This window comes from Meleagris gallopavo, chromosome 17 (genome assembly GCF_905368555.1).
Source record: "Meleagris gallopavo chromosome 17, MGAL_WU_HG_1.1, whole genome shotgun sequence".
Classification (NCBI taxonomy): Eukaryota; Metazoa; Chordata; class Aves; order Galliformes; family Phasianidae; genus Meleagris; species Meleagris gallopavo.
The window spans coordinates 262,914-285,864 of record NC_139420.1 but is presented as its reverse complement, the minus strand read 5'-3'; the positions used below and the strand labels follow the sequence as shown (position 1 = coordinate 285,864).

At 42.2% G+C, this 22,951-nt stretch overlaps 1 protein-coding gene and 1 long non-coding RNA gene across 7 annotated transcripts in view; one reads left to right on the top strand and one right to left on the bottom strand.

The window, feature by feature from the left end:
• The window catches only part of HIC2 (HIC ZBTB transcriptional repressor 2), a 76,853-nt gene extending 58,260 nt beyond the window's left edge, over positions 1-18,593 (top strand). For 4 of the 6 annotated variants that reach the window (XM_010719954.4, XM_010719955.4, XM_085238554.1 and 1 more), the window contains 2 exons: positions 3,730-3,868; positions 9,903-18,593. In XM_010719954.4, coding sequence (XP_010718256.1) covers positions 9,939-11,651 — 1,713 coding nt within the window. In that variant the 5' untranslated portion in view covers positions 3,730-3,868; positions 9,903-9,938 and the 3' untranslated portion in view covers positions 11,652-18,593. Of the gene's footprint in view, positions 1-2; positions 352-3,729; positions 3,869-9,902 lie in introns of those variants that run through there. The other 2 variants (XM_085238556.1, XM_019620950.3) reach the window with 2 other exon arrangements.
• LOC116217261 (uncharacterized) overlaps positions 1-22,951 on the bottom strand; it is an 80,147-nt gene that overhangs the window by 41,681 nt on the left and 15,515 nt on the right. The window lies entirely within an intron of this gene.

The window sequence follows — 22,951 nt, the reverse complement described above, 5'->3', positions numbered from 1 at the left end:
GTGGAGTTTAAAAGAAGTCTGTAGTCTCAAGTGAAGATGAGAGAGGAATGACAGATGAAATGAGAATTTGAGCCACCACTAACATCTGAAGAGGAAGCCAAGGAAACATGAATGTGTGTAAAATTACACAAAACATTCAAGTATCTCACCATAAGCCCTACTTTCCCCTTAGGATATCTTCATCTTGGATGGATTTGGCTGCAAAGCTGAGAGTTTGCAAGACCTTGAGCCTGTAAGGTCTTCTGCTTTTACAAGCAACAGTGGCTTTCTGGCATCCTCTCAATTTGGCAAGCTCAGAGTGGCAGAAACACAATGTGGTCACAAAGCACCCCATGTATGAGATTCAGGATGGTAAGTTAGGCATCCAATTTGGAAGGGTGCTGGGCAGGGTCTTGACACTACCAGGGCCAATTCTTAAACTAATTTGCTTGAAAAACTTCGCAGGAGTGAAGTAAGCAGGAAGAATCTGAGGGCAGGTTAGTGCTTAGGGGCAAATATTTATCTGGAAGTAGAGGCTGGAGCACATAATCAGTTCTTGGGACAAAAAGAAAAAAAAAAAGAGAGAAATAAAAGGTGGATAAAGTGCAAAAGGTGCCATATTTAAGGCATTGATTATTTGTGTTAAGGAGAACTGCTGCTGCTGCATCCACGGGCACAGATGAAAAAAGTGAATGAAATTTGGTCTTGTAGAAAAAATGAGATGGCAAAGTTTCTGAGCTCACTGGCATCTGGCATATGGCAAGAGAGATAACATTTTGGTTCAAGGCTTTTAGTGTCCATGTCCTCCCTGCACCCCTTGGCCTGGAGCTTAGTGTAATCTACTGCAACAAGTTCCCAACATTAGCAGCATGCAGATGCTCCTGCACAGACTGCTTCTAACTGCAGAAAAAATTGCTTAGTCCACACAAGAAATAAAAATAAGTAGGCCAATTGGGAGGATCTTTATCAGACTCTCCCATTCCTTCCAATGCTGTGAGGCCTTGTTTGCTCTAACAAACCCTGTTGATGGGTCTGAGTCACAATAGCTGGTGGATTTAATGCTCCTAGCTATCTATCTCATCCCTGTCCTGGATATCCCTCTCCAGTCACAGGGACAGTTGAAAGAACTGTGCACTTGTTCCAGAATTGCTGCATTTCACAACCCAGCTATCAGCTTGTATCTGTGGTGACTCAGAGCCCTAAAGCTGTGCTGCAACTGGAAGGTTGCTGTAAGACAGTCTCAGCTAGAAAAGGGCCATGGCGTTCCTTCAACACAGTGCTCTTGCTCCCAACACAATGTCCAGCACAAAGCTACCACCCCATGCACCACCTGCGAACCCTGGCCTATCACACTGAGGAACAGATCCCAAGGTTTAGGACCTTTAGCATCTTCTCATTCCACATAATTCACTGGGGTGTAGATTCCGCCTAAAACTCTCAAGGATTAGCTGGGAGGCAGCAATAGTCCTTTAATCACATCCTAAATTCTTGCATTGTGAAGGGAGAATTCTATGCACCAATGCTCAAAGGTAGGTGGGAAACAGGAATTTTGCATACCACAGGACCTGTACCTGCTGAGTGGGTACAGATACTATTCCTCTTATGTGGACTGAGCTACTTTACCGAATATGTGGGTATTTTATTGGAATAAGGAGTCATTAGATCAGCATCAGGTATGCCTGTCCCACTTGTAACGCAGTATCAAGCCAGGGCTGGGCCTTGTCAGTTGTTGCAGGGCTGCAGGAGCACCCAACATCTACTGCTTCTGAGCCTGTATGTGTTTTGTGCCACTACTATGCTAAGATCAACTGTACTCTGCAGATTTGCCAGAAATTTTAGTGCCTGGCTTTGCCTGACAACATCTCCAATGTCTGTGCTTTTCCTTTCTCCTCCCACGTAAAACATTTTGGTTGTCTTTGTGTCAACAGTGAAAATAAATGCATAATATACAAAAGCTATGTTTAAGAATTGCAGGAAGTTTCATTTCTGACTGCAGCCTGTTGCTCTAGCAGCAGAAAACACCTCTGTATTAAGCAGTTCTCTGCTAATCTCTGCCCTAGAGGGAAAACACAACCATAGAGAAGAGTTTCTTGCTTCACAGTAGCAAGAATTACTGTAATCTGGGTGTAAATCTGCACTAGAGCTACTGTCTCAAAACCAGTCCAATAAATACCTTCATGCAGCATTCAGTCTTCCTTAAACTGAGTACTGCCAATATTGCTGAGTGTTTTGCAGAGCCCTGACGCTGCAAGTGCAGCCAGCAATGTGTTGCTTTTATGCAAGGTGTGAGCACTTGGAGAGTGGGAGCTCTGGTCTGTAGTTCAGCAAATGCTCTTGGTTCAGAACAGCCCAGGTCAGGAAGGGCTTTCACTTCTTCATTGTATTGACAAGATTTAAAAATCTACGGTACAGAGCAGTCAAAACAGGACAATCTGAGTATGAAAGCCCTATTCGTTCATTATGGAAGGGATTAAATAGCAGAACTGTGAGAATAAGTATGCAGATAGGAATGATGGGATGTGTCTGAGCCCAGCAGATGTCCAAGAAGAATGAAGACCTCCTCATTCGGTGTCCTTTTCATGAAAACACTTTCTATTTGCCAAGCCACTGCTGTCCTTTACATTCACTCTCATACAGATAAGATTCATTACTGTCAGTCTTTTCCACTCAGCCTTTTATCTTTTAAGGTTGAAATGGTAATCAATATTCTTCTAACTTTTTAAATGTAAGATTTCTATCTGCAGTAGCACAGATGGGTACATGCGGCCATCAGTGCGACATGAGCTATGCAAAAGGGTCTGAAGTCCTCTCTTAAATCCCTGTGAGGCTGCAAGTTACTTCTGGTGGTTTGGGTTTTTTACCCACTTAGAGCAGCAACAATTGTAAAGAGAGGCCTGTGCTTAGCATCTTTCCTGAGAATGTCCTTGATAACCAAGCCAGAGCTGACTGCAGAGACTCTTGGAAGAGGACAATATGCACTGCAGAGAATACCCTAGGTTTAATAAGCTGAGTGCATCAGTGGGATGTGCTTTTTTTGGCATGAAAAGATGCTGTTCTTCTTTCGGGCAGGGAAGGGTGGAATTATACATCTTAAGTTTCATGACTCTTGTATGAGCTGCAGTCCACTACAAATCAACATCATTTCCAGTCTCCAAGAATGGATAATAAAGTTATTAGTGAAGCATCATTATAAACAGGAGGGTTCAATATTCTCTTTTCCTTCCTCCCTCCTTGCTCCACAGATCTAACAAAGGCCAAAGGACTCAGCCTGGATCCCTGCCGTAACATCACAGATGTTATGAGAGAAGGATTTAAATAGCTTGGGAAGGGGAACAGGGAAAAGGGAACAACGTAAAAGATCAGCATTTAAGTACTACCATTGCCTGTATGTGGGTAACAAGACCATGAAGCTCTCGCACCATTTTATTTATTTTTTTTCCATTACAGAAGCATTTCTAATGGTGATATTACCTGCCTGTATTTCTGGGCAGTGGGGAAGCTGGTGCAGATAGCCTGGGATCTGCTGTTCCCTGGTACCCCTGAAGCTCAGTGCCATTGGAGTCCTGCATGGAGGTGGACAGAGCAAGTCATCAGGAAAACTGCAGAAGCCTTCCGCTCTTTCTGTCACAGATCAGCTTGGGGGAGATGGGTGGAGGGGAGGTTGTTTTAGTAGTTACATTTTTAAGGCAGATGGCCATTTTAAAATGTATGTTTCAATTTTGATTGCCGTTTTTTAATTGCATTTAACAGCGCCTGGTTCTCCATTCTGCATCCGTGCAGCCACGTTCTATTGATGGCCTGTTGTGATTTCAATGGAACATCATGGGATGTACCTGGCACGTCGGGCAGCACTGGATGGAGGTGCCTTTAGCCCAATGTACCTGGCATGGTAAGCGGCAACCAAGTGGTTAATCTGCATTCTACTGCTCATAGTCTTGGCTTTTATAGCAAGGTGTTCCTGCTTTGCTACAGCCTTGCAATGACTGGAAATCACTTTGCTCTCCTGACGTTAGTGCTTTCATGCACACAGGGCCTCTATCCTCTTCACCCATGGACATCTCCATTGATTATACAGTTTGCCATGCAGCGGGGAAGGAACTAGCCATGTCAGGCTCTGCTTGTTATTCTAGGACAGGAAAAAGAAGGGACTAGGGACATCATCTGGCTCTGTCTTCTCTCCTTTTTGGGTCAGAAGCTGGAAGCAGTCGAGCATGTATTGCCCATGTACAAAATGTCCAAACATTGCACCACAAAGGTACCAAAGAGGTGCTTGTGACCAATAGCCAAACTACACCATTTCTGCGGCCCTGAATTCTGCAAATTGCTTGAGGGAGACAGGACGGCAGTTCTATCTGGCACTAAATGGAATGTAACAAATGAGATAAGGACCACTTTATGTTTGCTGATATGGTATCCTCTGTGAAATAATCCTCCATTCTTCTCCTTTCCATGTCCACACTAGCAACAGCAGCTGTGCATCCTGCTTTCTCCTGCATGTTGCTTTCTCTCCCTTCCCCAGTTCTGCAGACCTCTCCCTGTAACTTGACATGTTGGTCCTACCTATTTTGAAGTGTGAGATACTCTAGTGTGAAAAACAAGGGTGCTGCATCCAGTTTTCTGCTTGAGACCACCTCAAAGAGCTTTTGCTGTTCTACTGCGAATGATGAAAAAGTGCATGTTCTTGCCTCTGCTTCAATGTTCTGCTCTCTGCCTTCTCAAAGGGGATAGAGAACGGTTTGAGCTAACACAGTTCATGCATTCCTCTGTCTGCCTCTGCTGCTCTGGAATGTGAATACATTCACAAGGTATGGGCTAATGACCTGCCAACTGCAGCTCCTGGGGGGAAGGTTAGCAGCCCTGAAAGACCACCTCACCAATACCTTGGGAAAATCAAGGAAGTAAGTTCTCTATGGACGTGAGGAAAGAAAGATCAGATGAGCCAGCCAACAGTAGGAAAGCCCTTCCCGCTAGGATTTTCCAGTTCTCTAAAGAAGTTAGTTCCTCTGAAACTGGAGGGTGAAGAATCCATGTTTCAGTTTCACCTAGATACGATAGCAGCTGGACACAGCATTTTTCGGGCTGGAAGTAACTTGGTGGGAAAAAGCAACAAAGAAAGCAGTTGGTTTTGTTTGTCTTGTTCTTCCCCATGCTCACTACTGCATGTACTCACTACTTGGTGCAGCAGAACTGCTTAGCAAGGAAGAGTCATAAGTAAGCAGGACCCTATTTTTTCCTAGATATATTATAACATGCATGCTAGGCTAATGCTTTACTGGCATCTAATTTGATACATCACATCTAATTTGTTTGCTGGTTTTTATCTGCAGTACTGTTAGTTCACTGTTCAGGTGCTTGCTATATAGCCTTCTCGTTCATCCATAAATCCTCTCCATGAAATGAGTGATTCCTTAAATGTTTTTGATTGATTCTTTGCTTCGCTGTTGTTGCTTCTTAAAAGTGAACAGTATTCAGATGCTAAAATCTGTAACGCGGGTGAAATCAAACAGCATCTCCTACTAGAGGCTGCTAAGATAACACATTTAGCATTTATTCAGGAATTACTTTTAGGAAAAGATTTAGGAATATTAAAGAGACTCAATTCTGTAATGAATATGTAGATTTTATACTATTTACAGGGAGTGAAGGGATTCCTATTCTCCTGTACGTTGGCAACCTACTTTTCAGCGATTTCCAAACTCTTTACAGAAATTGAGAGCAAATTATGTTTTTCCTGCTTTGTAGTGAGAGCAGCAAAGCTCCTGGAGCTGTTGGTGTGTTCTGCATGCACTCCATGCGCACTTGATGACTGCATGCTCAAACCTGGGCACAGTAGCTCAGAGTTACCCAGCTCCTTGGGCATTATTGCTTGTGAAAATGCTTTTAGCTTGTGTAGCTTTGTTCAATGTGTGGCATTTGCTTGCAGCATTGCTGTAATCTGTGATTTGTGCTCTGTATTTTTCATATCTTTGCATGTGCTGTGTCGCAGTGACATGGATATGGTGGAGTAGTGGAGAGCCTCAGTCTTGCTTTCTTCCTTACTTGCACAAGAATACTTAAGCAAGTTCTGCTTTGAAAACTATGTCTTGAATGACTGGGAAGCAACCTAAATCTGAAAAACCACTTTTAAGGCTATTTGATCAAAGTCTTCTGTGACCCTGTTTAAATACAAAGGAGTGAAATTTTGCACACCAAATTCAATACTGAAAGACTGTGACCCTCAGTGAAATATATATATATTCTTGGTTTTTGTTGTTGTTTTTTGTTTTATCAGAGAACTCCCTCTGAATGGGGAATTTGTGCTTTTTTTTTTTTTTTTTTTTTAAAATCTTCTTGCAGAAAACAAAAAAGGAAGGGTTCCTAAAAATTATACTGAAATACACAAAATATAAACAGCGTGATTTTTCAGGGTCTTTTGGGGGCCTTTGTTGTTAATACTGGTGATAATGTTGTGCACATCTTCAAGGTTTGTTAAGAACCATTCTCTGCAAACTGATGGATAGGAAGACCTTTGTAAGGCTGCACCTGCCATTTGTTTGGGAAGATCTGCTCAGTTTTATACGGGACTTAACCTTGTAGTTATCTTTGATCCCACGCTTTCCACTAGAAGTGAGAACTTAGGAATGCCAGAGGTCAAGGAATAATGCATGCTTGTCCTTTTGCTAACAAGACTTCCAGCATTCCCCTACTCACAAAATGCATCACTGCTAAAGAAGGGTTTATAATTGGTCAACTCTGGAAAACATCTGGAATAAATTTATTTGTGTCCAGGACTGTACAAGATACATAAGCCAGGTATGCCAACAAAGGTATGTCAGTCAAAGGTGTGTTCTCTGACCCGCGTTGCTGACCTGGTAAAAACCCTCAGTGGGCAATTCCTGACAAACTTTTATATATGGAGATCTAAACTTGGCTGAAGGTTTTGCCTGCCCTGTTCTATTATATTCATCTTGTTGAAGTTGCTAAATCCATGTTAGACTTCAGCTAACAAATTCAAATTCAACAGATAGTGTTGTACTGCTTAAACTTGACCGCTGCATTTAAAATCTACTATGGGTAATAACCTATCTCATACTTCTGTCCTACTGAAATTTTACTTTTGTAAAATTTGACATGTGAGATAAGTATAGGTAATTTAAACAACATGTACTGTGCTAATTTTTCTGCTGCAGAACATACTGCGTTTTAATAATAACATTATCTTCCTTATAGAGTTCAGTAAAAAGCAAAATGTAGTTCTGGGTCTGCTTTGAGGGCTTTCCCTGCAGGCTCATCACCTCATTACCTCCTTTCAAGATCATTTAAGGCAGAAGGGTTCCCATTTGTAGCTGCAACAAGCCTTCACTTTTTGCAAAGGCTTAGACAAACATGTCTGCAGAAATTTCTAGACCTCTGCTTCAAGTGCCATACGAATGGGAAACAAGCTCACTTCTATTTCAGGAACGCATATTTTTTTAATTAGTCTGTTCAGGAAAAAAATGCTGGCTATGATCTTTCCTTTCTCTTCCTGCATTTTTCTTTATGGAACACTTAAAAATTACATTGAGGGATTTTGCATATTATATGCAAGGAGAAGCACTGTTATAGTTGCAGTGCAGTAATAGGTGGTCTCTTGCTACTGCTGAGCAGGATGCATTCATATCTAGAGACAGAGTGTTATGTTGCAAGCCAAGTTTTTGTTCTTCCCTATGAATATATCTTGGTGACCCAGAAGTGCGTGCTTTTACAGGCCTGGTCAGATAAAAGTGGGCATTTGGAGCCTCTCTTGTAACTTCTTCCTTTTAATTGGCAGTTCTGGAAGCAAACTACTACAGCCAGAGGCACTGCCTGTGCACTGTAGCTCTGATGTAACCATCTCCAGCAAAACTTGGTTATAAAGCGCTCAACACTGTTCACTGGTGGTAATTCCTTTATGTTTTCAAGAAGCAGCAGAATGAATTTCTATGACAGAAACGCTATAGAGAGAGAAGACATAATTGCCTAAAACCACGGCAAGCCTGTATTTTCTTCTTTGGCTGGGACCCTTTTTAAAGCCAGCCATCTTGGGAAGTGAATCCACCATTTGTTGTGGATCCGATCCATTGTGAAATGGATAGGAACGGAACAGAAAAGCAGAACAGTCATTTTAGCTGTGGATCAAGGTGAAAAGCCACTGTGATCTGTGTGCACAGAACAGGGGCCACAAAATTCTACCAAATGCAAAGGCAAATTGCAGGCTGGTCAACTGAAGAAATGTGTCCCGTGGAAGAAGGCTGGCACCTGCTTGGCAGCTCATTCGGTAACTGCAGAAGTGCCATTCTAGCGAGTCAGCAGTTTGGGAAGAAAAATAGTTTACTTTTTGGTTGCTTCTTTCGTAAAGAAAAATCCTTTTGCTGTACAGAAACAGATGATGTAAATTTAGCACCTTTCTGCAAAATGAGAACTTTTTATTCATCACCATTAAGTAAGAATATAAGTAAGGTATGAAGGAGGCTTTCTTTTTTTAAAAAACTATGGAGGTATCACTCATTATTTCTTTTTCTTGGGTACACATACTTGACCCAGAGAGTAGATAAGCCTAGATCAGCCTAATGCTTTATCATTTGAAATCTGATGTGACAGAATGGAGCACACAAGAAAAAAAAGCATTAAGTCAAGATGATTTTAAGAGAATAATCTTCATTTCTATGGATGTAGGGCCTGCCCCTCCTTCAAAAGGAGAAATCTGTTTCAATAATAAGATGAACTGGCAAAGAAAGGGAGAAGGGGAAAGCAGAAGGTAGCTATTTTATGTTTGAAGCTCAGAAATTACTTTAAACAAATTTTAAATTAACAGATTTATTACAAGTAGTAGCTGACACTTTCAAACAAAAATATCAACAACAACAAAAGAAACAAAATTAATCTTGGATTTCTGAATGCAGCCCCAATTTTAAATTCTAATTTCTGTATGTTCTCATATCTACCAAATTTGCAGGTGGCAGTTAGTTTAGATCCTCCTCAAACCAGCTGTTTAATAAGGGCCATCAATATAAGTCAATATCTAAAATAATTTACACTGTACATACCATTAGTGAAAAACATGAACTACACAGAGGTAAACACAATCTTACTCTCTTACCAGTATTTCAGGGTAGAGAGACTGCGATTTGAGATAGGTTACTTGAATTCTATTTATTTAGACAAAAATCTTTGAAAACTAAGAGAGGAATTAACTTGAGAAAACAGTTTCAGATTGTTAAATATACTTGGTGGCATTTAGCTAGCTCAGCATCCTGAATTTCAGGCAGTCCAGGGTTGATTCTAGCACTTAACGTTAGTGGATTAGGATATGGACATTGCCTGGCGGGTGATTTTTAAAACAGCCTTTCGTAAGGAGATTTCCCATTGACACCTCTGTGTGATTAATTCAATCTCCACTGGATTTAGTTGCTAAATGTCATTTTCTCAACCCCAGAGCTGCTGGGGTTTAGTATGTTGTAAGACTTCAACATATTAAAGCCAAGAAACAAACTACACGTTAAAGCAGGGAAGGTGAAGCTTATGCTAGTTATTTTACACGCTCAAACGGCAGAGAGATAGATGGTTTTTTTCCTTTTCTTTTTATCTTTCTCCTTATTCCCCCTTCAGATTTGTGTTAGGAAAGGCAAAAAGCTTTTCCCTATACCTAACTATTGTTTTCTAACTAGTGTCTTTTGAATAGCAATTCCAGCCAACAATGAATTATTTTGTAAAAATCTGATTTTTGAGACTTGAAATCTTAGAGTGAGTAATACTTCTCTCCGTAATCCAGGAAGGATCACAGCTTGCAAGGCTGGATCATACCCAGAGCTCCTTAGTCAATGTCAAGTTGAACAGAGACTGCACACTGTTAAGCCAGTCTATTAAATGTAGACTTGTTTGAGTGGAAACAGCAGGTTCACACTTCCCATCATCCTGTTTTGCAGGTGGTAAAGTGAAGGTGAAAGGACGAGAAGGTGGAGATGGAACTGCCAAATCATGCCAAACAACTGCTACTGCAGCTGAACCAGCAACGAGCCAAAGGTTTCCTCTGTGATGTGATCATTGTGGTAGAAAATGCCCTGTTTCGTGCCCATAAGAACATCCTGGCAGCCAGCAGCATGTATTTCAAATCCCTTGTCCTGCATGACAACCTGATTAACTTAGACACGGACATGGTGAACCCCACCGTGTTCCGTCAGATTTTGGACTTTATTTATACTGGTAAGCTCTTAACGACTGACCAGCCTGGTGAACAGAACTTCAGTGCTCTCCTCACCGCAGCAAGCTACCTCCAACTGCATGATCTGGCAGCTCTCTGCAGAAAGAAGCTAAAGCGGAACAGCAAGTCCTTCTCCAGCAAGGCCAGTGGCCTTGGTGTTGGGAGATCTGCCAGGAGTCAGAGACTTTCCGCTGCTTCTGTCATTCAAGCTCGCTATTCAGGGTCAAATGAGGGGTTGAAGGGCTCGCATGGGAAGGAGCTGTCAAAGGGAAAGCTCTCTGATGATGAGGTCTTTATCAGCAGCTCCAATCAAGAGAACTGTCACTCCTTAAGCAGGGGAGCCAGTAAGAATTGTGGTGGGGGTGGTAGTGCAAATGGGAGCACTGGTGACCAGGAACTAGGCCTCGATTTGTCCAAAAAAAGTCCATCACTCCCAGTTGCAGCCTCCCACGATGACACGCAGCACAGCGAAAGCCAGCATGGCTCTCCTCAATCTGCCTCAGCCCCTGCAGCCAACAGTGCCTCATCGTTTGACGAGTCTGGAGTTGGAGCCCCTCACAGCATAGCGGACAGCAGTGACCCCATGGAGATGGATCTGAGCGAGGAGTGCCACCACTCGCTGACAGAGAGCAGCCAGCGCAAGGGCCTCCGGCATTCGTCCCGTAAGAAGGAGTGGATCAAGAAAGATAATGCCTTTGACCGAAAGGACGGAGGCAAAGACAGGGATGAAGGCGAAGGGCTGCCCAACGGGATCTTGCTGGGGCCCTTGTCCAAGTCTGTGGAGCGGAGCCTGGCTGGGGCTTATGGCGCAGACCTGCCCTACTCGTGTAAGGAGGAGGTAGAAAATGGTAAGGAGAACAGTGATGACAGCGGCCAGAGTGAGAGCGAGAGTGGTGGGCATACCAGTGCCAACTACGTCTACCGACAGGAGGGGTTTGAGCCAGTGGCGTATGGTGACAACCTGTATGTCTGCATTCCCTGTGGCAAAGGCTTCCCCAGCTCTGAGCAACTGAATGCCCACGTGGAGACACACACCGAGGAAGACCTTTACATCAAGGAGGAAGGCACATATGGTGGTAAGGATGAAGCCGAGGATTTGTCCAACGCCAACCAGTCCTACTCTGCAGAGTCCCGGCCGTTCAAGTGCTCTGTGTGTGAGAAGAGCTACAAGGATCCAGCGACACTGCGACAGCATGAGAAGACTCACTGGCTGACGCGGCCTTTCCCTTGCAACATCTGCGGCAAGATGTTCACACAGCGGGGCACCATGACACGGCACATGCGCAGCCACCTGGGGCTCAAGCCCTTTGCGTGCGAGGAATGCGGGATGCGCTTTACCCGGCAGTACCGACTGACAGAGCATATGCGTGTCCACTCAGGAGAAAAACCCTACGAATGTCAACTGTGTGGTGGGAAATTCACCCAGCAGCGCAATCTGATCAGCCACCTGCGAATGCATACCTCTCCCACATAAGCCAAAGACTCCAGAATGAGCTTCAAGCCCATCCGCAGTGATTTACCTTTCTGTAAGACTTGCTGCTTTAAAAAAACAAAAACAAACAAACAAACAAAAAAGGGGGCAACTCCTCATACTCTATTCAGTCATGGGAGGCCTAAACAAATGTAGCTTTAACATTTTTTTAAAAAGTTGTTTTCCATTAAAAAAAAAAAAAAAAATAGGTCCACAGCCAAGCTGATGCATTTAGTCCAACTCTCCCTCAAAATCTTGGTGATCTAGCATGAAATGTCACTTCTTTCCACGTGCACTGACTTCACTGTCATTTTGGTAACCTGAAGCAAGAAGGAGGACCACAGGGAACTTTCATCTCTGCTGGATCCAGCCTCCCTGCCTCTTTCCTATGCGATGCTGTGGCCCTAGTCATGCCCTCTCTTAAAATCAAACTCAGTAGGGTATTTCTTGCCATTCAAAAGAAAATAGCATACATCTGTGAAAAAAAACATTGCATTGCCTTCACAAACACGAAAGCTGTGTCTGTGGACCATCTTGCAGGGTTGACAGCCCTTTTGGATGCTGTGGTAAAGCCAAAGCAGTGTTGGAACCCACCACCCACCCTGCTGGGCTGGCCTTGGTGGGGACAGCCATCTACCTAGGCATGCAGTGCCAGGGTGCTTTGCTTAAAGAGCTGATGATGCTTTCCTTGCCATTCCTTGCTCATTTGGTTTTAATTTTCATCCTTGGCACAAGTAACCACACATCACCCTTTCCCACAAAACATGCAAACCTCTTCAGCCTTACCCATGACTGAACAGGGACTGGATGCCCTGAGAATTTTTCAGTGAGCAGGGGGTCGTCTTTACTTTTCTAGTAGTTTCATATGAATATTCTTTGCTTAGAGGTACTTTTATTAAAGGAAAAACCATTGTAACGTTTATGTGAATGTTTGAACTGGAAGGTCTGAGGTTAATTCTATGGTGGGTGGGTAGGGAGGGGGTTTGATGTAGGCTGGACTTGCTACAAGTTCCTTAGGTACTTTTTTATTATTGTTTTTTTTTTTTTTTTGTGTGTGTGTATGTTTTTAGCTTTCCTCCCTCACTAAAGAACAAGTCTGTGTGTACAGACTTGTTACCTTTGCTACCTCTTGAATTCATGAGAACAATAAGATGGTTAGTGAAAGATTAGGCATTTTTTTTTTCTCTTATTGTAAGTAATTAAATGTATAAAAGTAGAAGCTAAATTAAATTAAGGGATTTTTACCACCCTGTCCTTCCATCAAAAGTCAGCTAGAGAAATGTTAAAGCAAAGCTTGGCCAAAGACAAAGCAAAAAATATGCTGAGCCAGAAGCTGTGCTGGCTGCTCGGCCTGGCTTGCTCGCAGTCTCTTGGCTGTTTGTAGTCACTTCTAGATAAAAGAAGAAAACTTCTCTGAGCTTTCTGGGCCCTTTCCAGCTTTGTTTATTGAATCTGGACACTACGGGGAGAGGAAAATGCCCCCCTCATCTTCCACTCCCCCAGCACATCTGGGTCAGTCTGTAAACACCTGGCATGACAGAGGGTGAGGGCATAGCAGTCTATAATTTACTAGAATCCAGAGTGCAATAAGGTGGAGGAGAGGAGGAAAAAGCAAACCAAAGTGTTTCATATCCTCCTTTTTACACAGTTTAACACATGCACACAAAGAAAGAAAAATGAAAAGAAAAAGAAACAAAATGTTCTTGCAACATCTGCATAAGACATCACAGCCAACAGCTGCTATTGGTTTAGGAGAAGAGACAGAGAACTCAGCCCACCAATTCTTGGCCCCCTTGACTTTGTTGGCGTGACCTTGTGGAAAGCTATGGCTTATTTCAAGCCTCCCGTGACTGTGGTGGTAAAAATTCACAGCCAGTAGAATCATCCCTTCTGAATTGAGAAAAGTTTACACTTGTATTTTTTCTCTCTTTTTTTTTTTTCCCACTCAAACCAGTATAGTCTCTGCATAGTGTTTACCAAACCTCACATTTTATCTTTTTTAAAAAATAAAACTTTTTTTTTTAAGTTTTGACCAAAAAAGAAAGAAAGAAAGAAAAAGAAAAAAAGTGAGCATGTTTGTCTAAAACAAAGAAATATAATATAAGCTTTTTTTTTTTTGCTTTTTTTTTTTTTTTTTTTTTTTGTTAAGATGGACTAGTCCAAAAGAAGTTTTTGGGTCAATTGAATGAACTGAGGAAACTGGAATCCAGGCTCCAAGCAATAGACTAACCAAGCTGCGCCCTGGCCTGGTGTCACATTACAGGGAACACGCTGCCCCTCTCCTGCCCGCTCGGCTGTGCTGTTTGCTCCTGCTATTGTCTGCCTGCTCCGGCCCCACTGTGACTTGGGGCATGAGGGGAGCACGGACTTTTCATTTCTCGTCGTGCTGAGGCACGCTGTTTTCTTTTGGGGGGCTAGGTGTGTCTTTAGTGTCTTTAGCACTTCCACATTAGAATTTATATTGAATTTTTCTTCCCTCAGTTCCTGCCAGCCCCCTCCCTAAGAACATCCCCAGAATCATCTATGGGGAAAAGAGGGAAGGCCTTGCCATCTACCTTCTTCTCAAATTAAGTCCCAGGAGGGCGTAAGGACAGCCATACAAAATTAGTTCCAAGGCACTTCCACGCTGCCTTCACTTTCCCTCCAGCAGCCTGAAAGCTCATGCTGGCTCTGGCTGCTGCCACAGCAGAGCCTCCTTTTCTGCTGGCTGGCTCAGAACCCACCAAGTCCCGATTTTCACAATAATCTTTAGCTCTCTTAGTGAGAAACATGCAGCTGGCAGTAAGCTCTGCCTCTGCAGTAGGTTTTGGGCATCATTTCCCCCCCCTTTGCTCATAGCCCCACAGTTTGTTGTGGTGATGGGGTAAGTGGGAGGGCAGCTGTGCAGAGGCCCTGGGATGCAGCTGGAGCTGGGGCTGCTGAGCCAAGGCATGGAGCACCCACAGCTCAGGGAAGCACGGTCAGATCCAAAGTGGGCAACCAATCTGCTCCCCCTCGTTTAATTCATTTTTACAAGCATGCATGTGAGTGATGTAGCCTCTCCTTTCCCTTCTAGGTCCCCTCTTCATTTCTTTCTTAAGTCTTGAGAATCATTTTAAAATTTCAGGACCCAATGCTTTTTTTTTTTTTTTTCCCCCAGAATGGCTTTTTTACTTTATCCCTCTCCCCCAGCACTTAAACAATACGACATAAAGTCTGTGTACAGCAAGAGTATTGTACAAAAGGAAATTTTGTTCTTTTTTCAAGTAGCTGTGTAAAGTTGTGTTCCGTAGATTGAGTATAAACATTTTCCAAATTGTGACAGTAATAATGAATAACTAATAATACTCAAAACTTCAGGGACTGTTTAAGGCCTGCTTGGGGCCTGAACACTCAACTGCATTTGTACGACATAGTATTGTATCAAACATTTTTCTGTATTTTAATGAGAAAGCAAAACACTAGTTTCATATTTAAGATTTTAAGAGTTTTAGGGTGGGGGGAGGGAGTTGCTTTTTTTTTTTTTTTTTTTTTCAAGATACACAGAGAGCCTCAAGAGGAATAAAACATTTAAAGAGAAAAAAAAAGAAAAAAGAAAAAAAAAAAAAGAAAAAAAAAGAGGCCTGGCAGCTTAAGCATATGCTTTAGTCACTTAGTTCCAGAATGTTTTCGGAGTAACAGGAAAAAAAAAAGATAAAATAGTGAAAGTTGTATAAAAAAGAAGCTCATACCCAAATTCACAAAACTATTTTTTAAACCAAAGCACATTTGAATGAGTATGGAACCTCACTTGGCTCAGAAAAGTACTAATATATTTATCTCATTGTTTACATAAACTTTTACAGTTTCAGACCTCAACAGATCTAGGGGCCAGTCAAAATTAATCTTTGCTTTTTCCATTGGTTTCTCTTCTGAAGGCTACTGCAGATTCCCCAAATTGGGAGGGGGGAACTGCGAGCCAGCCTGCATTCCAACACTGCTCAGTGAGGGTGGGGAGGGAGAGCAGTCAGAACTACGGCACGTAGGTTTAGGACTTTTTGTCTCCAGCCCACGAGGGATGCTGCTGGGCAAGGCCCAAGCCCTCATACTGTGCAGGCCCAGCTACTCAGGCCCACGGCCTACAGCCATGGGGAACAGCCAACTTCTTCCTCAGAGGAGCTTGAGCGGGAGGATAGAGAAGCCCTAGGAGAGGGTAGAGGGATGGGAGAAGTTCTGGGGATCAGAGAAGAATGTTGTCAGAAATGAGGGAGCTGCTGTACCCAGCTCGTCTCCCTGGGGCTACAATGGCTGAACTAGGTTTAGCTCTTTTGCAGCCCTTACTGCAAGACTTCAAAACCAAATTCCTGGCAAAAATAAATGAAAGCCCAGTTCTGTGCATTTGGGGAAGTTAGCAGGAGCCACAAAGATCACAGAAAACACCAAAGAGCTATTGACACGCAGCTTCTGTGAGGCTCTGTGGCTGCTGATGTGGAAGAGTATGCACAACTCTGTGCCACGCTCTGTGTCAGCAGGGGCTGCGCAGAGGCGGCATCTCCCTGTGAAATGCAGTGGTGGCCAGGGAAGCTTTACTGGTCTGGGGTGAGGGCACGAGTGTAGGCACGTAGCTCCCTTCTTCTACCCAGAGCTGCCCTGGGGCCTGAGCTATGCTGTTCTGACTATCTGAGCCACCTTTTAATTAAACAGCTGGAGTGATTCACTCCATACCTTGCAGTCACGTGCAAAGAGACCAACCAAAAACCAAAAGGTTTTCTAGGTGAAACTTAAGCTAGATTTGCATGTTAGAAGAGTCTAACGATGACCAATGAAGATGGTTTGCAAAAATATTGCTGAAGCCAAAAAAAAAAAAGGATTTTTTTTAGAAAACCTCTCCATCGTTAGTCTTGACCCTTTGTAGCTTTTACCTTCTACACCAAAGCCACCTCAAACATTTGATGGGGGGGCTGATGGAAAATGAAATATTAATTTTGCCTGGTCTTAATATCTAACAAAGATGGTGCAAACACTATTTGACAGTGTTGTTTTTGTATCAAGATGTATGTGCAGTAATGAATGTATTTATTTCTCAGATTCTGTATGCACAGTTTTGCAATGTAATTCAGAAAGTTGCAAACGCAAAGATGTGTCTGCAGGATCTACTCTACAGGATTTCAAAAAAATGAAAAAAAAATATATTTAAAAAAAAAAAAAAAAAAAGAATCTCAGAGACTCTCAGCATAGCCATAAACCATAACCTGTGAAGACAATACAAAGACTGGACTTTTGTAGCTTTGCATAGAAGAGGAATTTATGTTTTGCTGTATTTAAATGTTTCCAGTTACAGTGTCACTCTTTCTAAGATTCCTATTTTGTTTTTGTTTTTATTTTCCTCTTTGTTGTGTGTGTAGAAAGCATTGTTTTCAAGCAGTGCAGGTTCAGTCTGGGTTAGCAGTATTTTACCTTGTTGCTTCAGTTCTGAAAAGCAGGAGTATGGGTCTTGACCAGGGGAAACATCCAGTGCACTCAGTGCAACCAAATGAATTTTGAGGTGAATGTTGGCAAAATTTGGAGAATGTAAAAGTCATCAGAGGAACAGTTGCGTGCTTCCAGTTGCAGCTTGTGACTGAGATGAGTCTAATGTCCTGCCTGAAGGTCAGAATATAGCTTCTTTTTAAAACTCCCTCTCATCCTCCACTTACTGTTTACCATGGAAGCAATAAGGCTCTCAAAAGTAGGGAGTCAACGCCTGAGATAGCTAGAGGAAGCTTTGTGCCAAACTCAACAGCATCTGTGCCATCTTGTGATGGGCCTCATAAACAATATGGAAGCATCAGATTCCTAACCGTAAGGTCACTAGAGTCCCTAGGAAAAGCTGTACTTCACAAGCCTCTCATTCCAGTACTGGTAGAATTAGCAATTATGGACCTGCAACAGTCTTAAAAATTAGTATAAAGAAAGGGGATATTTGTTGATTTCTGTGATCCTGGAGGATTTAAGTGGACTTCAGCATTTTTTCTTATTTTTATTTGAATTTAATGATTTTCTCAGCATGAACAAAGTTTCTTAAATACTGCAAAACTTTTTTTTCATAAGCTTACTCTTGTACTCAAGAACTGGCCATAGTCTTGAAAAGAAATTCTGGAAGTACCTTTCCTGAGTTTGTTTTGCACTAAGTCCCATGGTACCTTATTGCCCTGATTTTAGTGCAGGAGACAAACAGGCAAGCTTATCTTTCCTCTTATTGTAATCATCCTCTTCTTTCCCCTTTCCTCTAGTTTTCCTATGCATTGTGAAGCCTTGTGTTGAACACGTATAGATCAGCAGATCAGCGTTTACTGAACGGAACAGACCCTGCAGGATGCCATGTGGAGGGAGGGTTTGAAACAATATTTCATGCAACAAAATTTGCTGGCACTTAGGGGCCATGCTTTGTAGTGCTTGCTTTTCCTGAAGGGTGGGATGTTTTTTAGACTTCTCCTTCACAAGTTATCAATTGAAGCACCTAGGACAGCTGTTCCAACTTCCACAAGCGTTCTAACTGGCTGAGGATAACTTTCCTAATGAGGACAGGAGCTTAATGTGGCTGGCTGGATATTTTCTCCTGTTTTATTTTCACATTTTAAATGCAATTAAAAGAGGGATGTACCATCTCTCTCACTCTATTTTTTTTTTTAATTTTTTTTTTTTTTTTTTAATTTTAAGCCTTAACTATCAGTCAGTCTAGGTGCCCTGGATGTTTCCTGGGGAAGGGAAGAAGAAGGGAGGATAAGGGAAAGGCCGACACTCCTGCTGCAGTGTTCTGTTCATTTCCTTCAAGAGCTTGAATTCAGGTCAGAGCCACATGTAGTTGTGGCTTCAACTCAAGTGTCATATAAAAAGATACAGAAAGTATAATATGATCTCAGCATTCAGAAATTTGCAGTCTTAATGTACAGTGATGAGAAACTGTTATTTTATGACCTTTTCATTAAAAGCTTGATTGAAAAATTACATTTTTTGCTTTATCTGACTGTGTCTATGTTTTCTCCTCCCTCATTTATTCTTGCTCAGGGATTTGAACGAGCTATATCACAAAGCACAACCCTTCCCACAAACATACTAAGTTTAAATAGCCACACACAGCTTTTCATTTCAGGCACCTACTTTTCACAAGCCAAAATCTGTGCTTGTTAGAATGTAAGAAAGGATGAACAACTAGACAGGCTGGCATACAGTAAACATGCAGGCAAAGGTGAAATACCTCCATTATCCTTTCTTATGATCCTCAGTAAGTCGAGGCTGTTTTTGAATAGCTTCTCCTGCTTTATTCTTCTCATGTCCTGATCACAGTTTAAAAGCAATGTTTGTCAGGGACAGTAGACGGTAGATGTACCTACAGATCTGCAGATGCCTTCAGCCGATTTGGGCTGTAAGTCTAACTCCATCAGCACATCTTTGAGGATCAGAGAAGCATCTGAAGCAGAAAAGTTTCCTAAAAGAAACTATGGTTCTTTGTTTACATGTGGTACAGTTAAAAAAAAAAAAAAAAAAAAAAAAGGGAAGTGCTTCCAGGGAAGATGATTGTAAGTAATGACAAAAGCACTCACTGCAGATTTCAACCTCTCAAATATTAATCAGAATCATAGAATGGTCAGGGTTGGAAGAGACCTCAAGGATCACGAATCTCCAACCCCCTGCCACATGCAGGGCCACCAACCTCCTCATTTAATACCAGCCCAGGCTGCCCGGGGCCCCATCCAACCTGGCCTTGAGCACCTCCAGGGATGGACGGGGCATCCACAGCCTCCCTGGGCAGCCGTTCCAGCACCTCACCACTCTCATAGTAAAGAACTTCCCCCTGACATCCAACCTAAATCTTCCCTCCCTCAACTTCAAACCATTTCCCCTTGTCCTGCTGTTATCTACCCTTTCAAAGAGTTGATTAAGAACCAAACATTTTTCTTTGGACAGGTTAAGTGTGAACCTAGCAAAATTAATAAACCTTTCCTTGGTCTGGATTCTTAACAGCATCTTCCAGTTACCAGGCTATCATTCTGGATCTCAAGACCTTTCAATATAATATATATTTAATGAAAACAACTAAGTATCTGCACCATAATGTAAGAACCAAGTCTAGCATTATGCAACATTTCCCTTTGTCACACAACTCATCACAAGAGTTTTGCTGTTTCTCCCAGAGCATTAATAGGCTGCAGAGTGATCCAGCTGTTGAATTCATGTGTTTTGTTATTTTTTATTTATTTATTTATTTTTTAAACACAATGCTGACTATATTTTAAAGTGACTGACTGAGGGAGTTTCAAGTTTGGTCAGTTTTCTGACAGGCTGCACAGTCAGCAGCACTGGTAAGAAAATCATTTTTATTTGTCCTTGGAGATGTGTTTTACCCAGCAAGGTTAAAGAGAAGGACTAAAATGAACAAAAAAACAGTTGAAGAGCTACAGAAAGCCAGCGGCTGTTTTTCAACAGCTCAGATGTGGTAACCAGCCTGTACTCTTCTTCCAGCGACCAATGACCATTTTCTCTTTCTTTTTTTTTTTTTTTTCTGCTTAATTTCTTCTGGAAGTTTTTGCTTCCTGGCCCCCATTTCTCTGTGGCATGAGTGGTTTCCAGCATATTTAATAGATTGCATGTTCTATTTCGCTTTCGTTGCTGTGGTCAGCTCCTTTTCATCTCATAGTATGAGTTGTCTCATGTGACAACAATCCAAAACTCTGTGGTGGAACACTGAGATATGTACAAATGATGTGCCCAGAGCAAGATGTAAAGGATAGCAGATATGCTTGGAATGCCTGGGAATTTATATTCTCTTTCCTCTGCTTTCATTGCAACCATTTATTGGTAGGACTTACTTATTTTCTCACAAACACACACTTGCTTTCTCTCCACTGCCTTTCTCCCTCTTGAAGAGCAAACAGTCATCGGGTAAAACTTTGAATGATAGGCTTGTTTTTGCTTTTTTCAAAGGGAAATTAATTTCCTCAAAATTCAAATTCTTCTATGGGAACAAAACTTACAATTTTTTGTTAGATTAAATTTTGTTTCACCAATATTGAAATCCAGTTATGACTGCTGAGTATGTACAGATGAAGAATGTTTGTTTCATAAGAACTGTGATGACTGACTTCATATTAAGAAGTTAAAACAGAGGGACATCTTTTTAAAATAAAGAGCAATTTCAGGTCAGCATAAGACAAAAGACTAACACCTCACTTTGCAAATTATTTCTAAAATATGCCTCCATCCTGTCTTGTTTTGAAAATAAACTTTGAAGAACCAGGGTTTTATCTGCAAGCAATGCCAAAGCCTCAACAGCTCTAAGAGTGCTGAAGCTATTACTAACTATTAATTTTGTGAATCTGTCTGGCTTTTGTATTTCTGGATCACAAAGTTGCCCAGGTTTAAACAAATTGATTTTACCTGTAATAGCTAAAATTAATCATTTGCCCTTGCAAAAGTCATTGTTCTTTGTCTACAGAGTACTTTCTAAAAGTGCTGCAGGAACAAAATCTAAACATGTCATTTTTCTAATTCTCTGAGAGAGGACTTGTTCTCAAAATATCTTAGATATACTCTTAGACCCTTTTCATACAGGGGCATGAGAGAAGGATCTAAGCAAAGGCAAGATTCTTGCCAATGAGGGCCACCTCCAGCAGATGTCTATACACTGCACGCTGAGAATCCGAGTGAAGGGATTCCCACTGGAGAGATTGACTGCTGTCAGCAGAGCTGATAGGTCCCTCACTCCTTCCATCTGGTGTCTTCAGCCCCCTGCTCAGGACTATGATCATTTATGGCAGGAAGAAAAATGCCTAAAACTCAAAAAATGCAGTGGTTGCATTCATTTGGAAATTGCAAACTTAATGCTGTTTTCATCCATGCCTGCATGTTGTCAGCAGGTAACAGCCTGCTTCTGGCCATGGTACTACTTCCTGGTGTTGGTTTCCTTAAGATTGTGTAACATCTGAGGCTGTCACCCATTCTACCCAATACCTTGAAGTTCCTTGATTCAAAAACTTGGCACAGAGGGCCAGAAATATTCTAAAGTTTGCTATCTGGGATAAAACTGCTTCCCTATGCACTGCCTTTGCCTCAGTTCTGCTGTTTCCTCCCTTCTGCAGGTCACCATATCACATTTTCATCCTTTCCCTTCACGGTCTCTTGTAGCAGTGATGTTTTTGTTGGTGGTGGTTTTTTTCCTCCAAATCTGTGCTGTGTCTTACTGTTGAGCACAATTGAAAAGTGCTGTAGAACAAGGTCTGAATCCCCATGTTTCAGTTCTGTACGCAAAGCCAGTTCTAAAAAAGCATGATCTCCCTGCAATTACAAAATCACAGAATTGCAGGGATTGGAAGGGACTTCAAGAGATCATCGAGTCCAACCTCCCTGCTAAAGCAGGTTCCCCACAGTAGGTTGCACGGACATGCGTCTCCATAGAAGTGGACTCCACAACCTGTACCAGTGCTCTGTCGATTACGGTGATTCCATGGCTGCAATGGAATCACTAGATGGTGAAAAATATTCATCATACTGACTTTTCCTATCCCAGGTGCTAAGAAGAAAGGCCAGTGTAGCTGGTATGTATCAACCCAGGAGGTGATTAGAGGTTCTGGCAGCTTACTTTGCTTTTTGCCTTCTCATCATTTTACCTCTTCCCTTAGTTTTTTCCTTAGTTACAGAGAGGAGAACTGGGAGAAGAGAGGTGTTGCAGGGCTCTCTTGGTAGGTAGTACCAAGGTCTTTGATAATCTGGCTAAAGGGCCTAAATCTCCCTCTGTGTTCTTGTCCATCCTCTCCTTCTTGTACACAATTAGGTTTAAACAATTGAAAATAAATAAATCAATAGAGTCCCACACTTCTTTCTCCTAGCTTCAGACCCAAATGTCACATTAAAGCTATAGGCTCATTTACTTTTGGTTTGAGATTCTGAATTTAATACAAATCAAGAACTCTTTCAGGAGCCTGACTCAAAGCAACAAGCAGTTAAGGCTAGTGAACATATGGTATTGCCTTCCCTTGACTTCAGCTGATGGTGATGGCAAAGCAGCTGCTAGCTTAGTGTTTGTTGAACTTCCCTGCACAACACATGTGTGCACTGTCTTGTTTGGTATGCACCCACACCCCAGGATGGGTATGGAAGATTCATATGCAGGAACCTGGCTGGACTATCTAACCACATCCCTCACTGTGGCCACATGTGAGCATTTTATGAGCACTAGGCAGGAACTGAGCTCCTACCTGGGCAGTGTTGTCTTCCTGTAGCCCTACAATCTGTGTGCTTTTACTGTAACCATCCTGGCCACTCAACCACCATCTGGGCCTGGCTGGACAAGGCTGATTGCAGCAGAG